This window comes from Mauremys mutica, chromosome 7 (genome assembly GCF_020497125.1).
Source record: "Mauremys mutica isolate MM-2020 ecotype Southern chromosome 7, ASM2049712v1, whole genome shotgun sequence".
Taxonomy (NCBI): Eukaryota; Metazoa; Chordata; order Testudines; family Geoemydidae; genus Mauremys; species Mauremys mutica.
Genome location: NC_059078.1, coordinates 70,540,697 through 70,547,008, shown reverse-complemented (window position 1 = coordinate 70,547,008; position 6,312 = coordinate 70,540,697). Strand labels below are relative to the sequence as shown.

Sequence of the window (6,312 nt, the reverse complement as noted above, 5' to 3'; positions counted from 1 at the left end):
AATGTGGTATTCACAAGGAATAACCCTCCCCATTAAAAACCACCTGCCTGAGCAAGTCTGAGTATACAAGTAGACAGATCCTTTGTAGAAAACCTGCCTTTGTTAGCAAAGATTTAAGATACCCTCATCCTCACCCCGACCTGGGGTACCATTTCAGATTTGGGGAGGGGGGAACTTTAAGCATGATTCCGGGGGCCAAGTAGGGACCTGAAAACTCTAGTTTTTTGGCAGATAATTTAATAATTAGCTGACAGGAACACTGTATCTAATTCCTATATAAACGAAAGAAAATTAAATAAATATTAGACCCACTCAGCTCTAATACTAACATGTTCTGACATCTTGTGGCAAGTCACTTAAGGGACACTGGTTAGGTTTACAATTTTAATGTATATTCTTACTTTGTTACTAACTCTGTTGAGAGAGAGAGAAAGAGATATCCCATCAGGACTCCTGGGTTCTGGGAGGGGAATGGGGTCTAGTGGGTTACAGTGAGGGGTCAGATACTTCTGGGTTATATATAAGAACATAAGAACAGCCATACTGGGTCAGATCAATGGTCCATCTAACCCAATATCCCAACAGTGGTCAATACCAGGTGCTTCAAAGGGAATGGACAGACAGGCAATCATCAAGTGATTCATCCCTGTCACCCATTCTCAGCTTCTAGCAAAGAGAGGCTAGGGACACTTCAGAGCATGATGTTGCACCCCTGCCCATCCTGGCTAATAGCCATTGATGGACCTATCCTCCATTAACTTATCCAGTTCTTTTTTGAACCCTATTATAGTTTTGGCCTTCAAAACATCCCTGGCAATGAGTTCCATGGGTTTACTGTGAAGAAATACTTTCTTTTTTTTGTTTTAAATCTGCTGCTTATTAATTTCATGGGTGTTGCCTAGTTCTTGTGTTATGTAAAGGAGTAAATAACATTTCCTTATTCAATTTTTCCACACCATTAATGGTTTTATAGACCTTATCATATCTCCGTTAGTTGTCTCTTTTCCAAGCTGAAAAATCCCAATTTTATTAATCTCTCTTCATACTGAAGCTATACCATTCCCCAATCATTTCTGTTGCCCTTCTCTGTACGTTTTCCAATTCTAATATATCTTTTTAGAGATGGGGTGACAAGATCTGCATGCAGTATTCTAGATGTGGGCGTACCATGGATTTATTTAGAGGCAATGATATTTTGTTTTATTATCTATCCTTTTCCTAATGATTCCCAACATTGTTAGCTTTTTTTGATTGCCACTACACAGTGAGTGGATGTTTTCAGAGAACTATCCAGAATAACTCCAAGATCTCTTTTTTGACAGGCAGAAGCTAATTTAGACCCCATCATGTTGTATATATACTTGGGATTGTATTTTGCCATGTGCATTACTTGGCATTTATCCACACTGAATTTCATCTCTTATTCTGGTGCCCAGGCAGCCAGTTTTCTGAGGTCCCTTGTAACTCTTCACAGTCTGCTTTGGACTTAACTAGCTTGAATAATTTTGCAAATTTTGCCACCTCACTATTCCCCCCCACGATCATTTAGGAACATGTTGAACAGTACTGGTCCCAGTACAGACCCCCACCCCACCCCACCCCCAGGGGACCCAATTTAGTATTTGTGCGGATGCATTCTGAGAACTGATCATCTAGTCTCACCCTTTGTTGTCTATCTTTCAACTGGAGTGCCTAAGAATCCTTAATTTAATGACAGGCCTTTTGTTACTTTAATCACCACGCCTCTGTTTATAAACAAATTCCCTGCCCCAAGGGCTGAAGCTGGCACCAGCATGGAACTCACCCTGGGCGGCCCTTAAGAGCCTGCCTGAGGCCAGGGCAAGTGCTGCAAGCAGAGCTCCCCATGAAATTGGGGCGGGGGGGAGGAGGAGCCCCGCCCCCACCACGCAACTCTCTAGCGAGAGAGCTCTGAGGCGCCCCAATGCGCTCAGCGTAGCCCGCTCCAGCGAGCTCCAGGAGCTCGAATTCACGCAGCACGTCCCCGTCCGGCTGGGACGCCAACAGCAGCCAACGGCCCCGCACCAGAGCTGAGCTCTCAGCGCCAGAGCGAGAAGGGGCGGGGCTTCTTCAGGGACGGGGCGGGGCTTCTGGCAGCTTCCCCGCCCTCCCCAGCAGAGAGGTTCGAGCTCAGGCCTGATCGCCCCCCGCGGCGGGAATGGTCTGGTCTGGTCCGGGCGCAATCATCCGCCTCTCGCCGCTTCACCTCGTCCGACAGTGACGGCTCTGCCCCGCCTGCGTGGGGCGACGCTGTGAGCGGCGCTCGAGCCCAGCGCCAACATGGAGGCGCCCCCCGGGAACCCCGGCGGCTATTTCCGATGCACCAGCCGCTTTTGGATGGGCGTCATCGCCGTCTGCATAGGCTACTTCGCTGTGAGTAGCCGGGCAGCCCGCGCCGGGGCGTCAGCGGCGGGAGGGGGGTTGGGGGTCAGGGCAGGGGTGAGGCTGGGGGTGTCGGGACTAGAGGGCGCCGGGGGCGGATAGGGGGCGGGCGGTAGGGGAGTGATGGGGACAGGGTGTGTGCATCCGAGGGGCGCCAGGGCTCGGGGCGGGGGAGTGTTGTGGGGGTTCAGTGGGTGAGGTGGTTTCTTGCATTTATGAGGTGAGGAAAATGAAAACAGCACAATAAGGGCAGTTGTTTTAGAGGTAGTTATTTCCCCCACCCCACCTGGTTTGTTTATGCAAGTGGGATATAACGCCCCCTTCTCTAAGAGGTGACAGCAGAAACAAACTTTGCCAGGAGATGCTGAAGTTGGTAACGATACTATAGATCTGCCATTCATGTACATCTCCTACACAAGGCTTGTCTAGAGTAGGGATTTTTGCATATCTATAAAAAAATGCCACTCTTGCAAAGAGCAGAGTATCTTCTCCTGATACTAGCACTGCACTCTTCCTGTGCGCACACAGCTCCTGCTGCCCTGAGAGTTAAACATGCTTAGAGTACATTCAGTTGGCACAGTGTCAAACACCAGTGACCTTGGGAGGCTTGTGTACAGTAGCCTTCTGTCCAGTTCTAATAGTAGGAAAGCTGAACCCATATTACCAACAGTTGGAATTAAAAAAAAATAAAATTGCAGAGAGAGGCAACTGGCTAGATTTTGTACAGAAAAAGAGGTTCATTCTAACTGAGGAATGAAGGACACAGCTTGTGTACTAAGGAGGAGCACGTCCATCAAAGCTTTTTAAAATAAGGGTAATTTAACTGAATTCTGAAGTGAGTGCGGATCCAACAGGGAGTTTGAAGATGGACTACACATCTTTAAATATAGGAGAAAGTGAAGTATTACACTCAATGCAAATTTGAATAGGCAGAAGGGGAGATGGGTTTCCGGTACTTTAGAATTTTAACATAGTGGAAGCTGAGGCAGAAGTGTATATTGGTAAAAAACACTTCTTAATGGGAGTAGAGGCCAAAAGTTACACTTGGCCAATCAGTAAATTGCATGAAAAAAGTGGCGGTGGGTTGAGTTTCATTGAGACAACTGCAAGTACCATTATGTTTTGGACTTTTGGTGACAGATTCAGCAAAGGGCTAGTCTACACTTGCAATGTTAAAGCGCTGCCGTGGCAGTGCTTTAACATGGCTTGTGTAATCACGACAGAGTGCTAGCAGAGAGCTCTGCCAGCCTTCTTTAAAAAAAACCCCACCTCTATGAGGGGCATAGCTACCAGCGTGCATCCCAGTGCTGGGACACTGTCTACACTGGCGCTTTACAGCGCTGAAACTTGCTGCACTCAGGGGTGTGTTTTTTCACACCCCGATCAAGAAAGTTGCAGCGCTGTAAAGTGCTGGTGTAAACAAACCCAAAGAGACTAAGGATTATATGGGCACAGTGACTAAACCAGTCTCATCTTTAAAAAGGGACATGGGTGTTAGTTGAAACAGTAGCCAAAGATTACTGTGAAAACGAGAGGGAAAGTTCAGTTTGTGTACTTGACAGCCATTTATGTCCTGTGTGAGACACTTCCTGCTGCCACCAATAGTAATTTTCCTTTTGTTTGTATGAGTCTTTCCCAAAGCAACAAGCCTGAGAGAATTATTTTAAAAAGATAGGGTACGTCTATGTTACCCGCTGAATCGGTGGGTAGCTTTCGATGTAATTGGGGATCAATTTATCGGAAGTCTGGTCTAGACACGATAAATTGATCCACGAATCGACGCCGGTACTCCACCTTAGCAGGAGGAGTAAGCGGAGTTGACAGGGGAGCTGCGGCAGTCAACTTGCCGCTGTGAGGACAGCTAGGTAAGTCAAACTAAGATACTTCAACTTCAGCTACACGAATAGCGTAGCTGAAGTTGCATATCTTAGTTTGAAACCCCCCCCCCCCCCCCAGCTAGTGTAGCCCAGGCTTAAGATTACTAAAAATCGGCAGGAGTGGTTCAGGAAAATACTCTTGAACCACTTCTTGAAATTAGTAGATTTCAAGTTGGCCTTATCCATTTAAAAACTCACTTCTGTCCCATCACTGCACAACTTTAGTCCCTGCCTGCCTCTTTTACCTTCCTATCCTACCCTCACCCTTCCCCAGTCTTTCCTCCCACCTGGTTGCTCTCTGTTCCCTTCTATTCTGACCCCATGTCCCTACCTTCCAGTTCCTCCTCAAAACATTTCTGAGGTGGGTGAAGTATTGCACATGCACGACTCAAGCATTGTGCAAGTGCTGACATACTGGTTACCAACCAAAGCTATTATGCTTTTCCTCCCTTCTCCCATACCCTCAGTGTCTAATCAGCATTTATAGGCAAGTTAGATTTTGAATTTTTCATACCACAGACAATTTATCTTGCCTGTCAAACATCACGCATAGTTCCTGGCTGTTAATGATTCATCCCTTTCATTTCCTCCGCCCCTACATCTGGTATAACTAGCACAAGAAATGCAGTCAGAAGCCTGTTTTGCTTGGATCCCCCAGCCTGCAAGCACCTTTTTTGTTGCAGTCATCTTAGAGGGCTAGTAACCTGCCTGTTAAGGATGGGGGGAGAAATGGGCAAAGATGAGAAAGTAGCACATATGTGAAATCAGCATGTATAAGTCTAGTTTAATAGCAAGCAAATTTGAGGAGGGATGTGAGGACTCAAATTTAAAGGCTCAAGCTTAATGTTTTCTCAAAGTAAGAATTTGGGGATTACTAAAGTGTATATGTCTCTTAGTGGACAGTCTTTTTACCTTCAACAATACCCTACGAGAATCTGGGACAACTTGGCCATTTTACTAAATATTTAGTGGACAACCACCCCAAACTGCTGTATAATGGGTAAGTTTGATTTGGAAAGCTAATGTTTTTGCTGTTTACATTGTTTTGTTTCCCCATCTCCACCCCCTACTTAAGATTCCATAATTTAATTTGATAATTTTACATTTTAATGGCTTGTGTTTCACCTCAGTGGAGGTAGGGGTGGTAAAAGGCTAGGTGAGAAACTTGTCAAGGCCAGTTCCTGAGATCCAGAAGCTGAATTGGGAATTTGCTGTCTTTAGGGTGACAAGAACATATCTATCAAATAATTCTTGGTAACAGTTAAGTTTACAAGGCCTCTTATTAACTTTTCTCAAATGCTTCTGTTACCCTGGAAGCATCCCTAAATGGCTGTACAGACACTGCAGACTGTTTTCAGAGTTCCCCTTTTTCCTCTTAATGCTGCAACTTCTTAGTCTCAGCTTACATTGAAGGACCTTTGTTAAAGGTGTTACAATTTATAGTGTAGACAGGATCAAGGTTTTTGGGGGTTGCTGAACACTTATGGCTTTATGCCATTTAAGCCTGTCTATATATGGAGTTTTTCAGAAAGCTTTTTCAATCAGCTGTTCCTGAGTAACTATGGCCTGGTCTACACTACACGTTTAAACCGGTTTTAGGAGCGTTAAACCGATTTAACGCCACAGCAGTCCACACTAAGAGGCCCTTTATATCGATATAAAGGGCTCTTTGAACCGGTTTCTGTACTCCTCCCTAACGAGAGGAGTAGCACTAATATCGTATTACCATATCGGTTTAGGATTAGTGTGGTTGCAAATCGATGGTATTGGCCTCCGGGCGGTATCCCACAGTGCACCACTGACCGCTCTGGACAGCAATCTGAACTCGGATTCAGTGGCCAGGTAGACAGGAAAAGCCCCGCAAACTTTTGAATATCATTTCCTGTTTGCCCAGCGTGGAGCTCCGATCAGCACGGGTGGCGATGCAGTCCGAAATCAAAATCCAAAAAGAGCTCCAGCATGGACCGTTCGGATGTGATCGCTATATGGGCAGGCAAATCTGTTCTATCAGAGCTCCGTTACAGAAGACGAAATT

The 6,312-nt window shown here is 45.8% G+C and overlaps 1 protein-coding gene across 5 annotated transcripts in view; it reads left to right on the top strand.

The window, feature by feature from the left end:
* The first annotated feature begins 1,856 nt into the window (after nucleotides 1–1,856).
* Nucleotides 1,857–6,312, top strand: part of TMEM254 (transmembrane protein 254) — a 34,362-nt gene continuing 29,906 nt past the window's right edge. For 2 of the 5 annotated variants that reach the window (XM_045024322.1, XR_006581091.1), the window contains exons 1-2: nucleotides 1,861–2,391; nucleotides 5,174–5,277. In XM_045024322.1, coding sequence (XP_044880257.1) covers nucleotides 2,299–2,391; nucleotides 5,174–5,277 — 197 coding nt within the window. In that variant the 5' untranslated portion in view covers nucleotides 1,861–2,298. Of the gene's footprint in view, nucleotides 2,392–5,173; nucleotides 5,278–6,312 lie in introns of all 5 variants that reach the window. The other 3 variants (XM_045024321.1, XM_045024320.1, XM_045024323.1) reach the window with 3 other exon arrangements.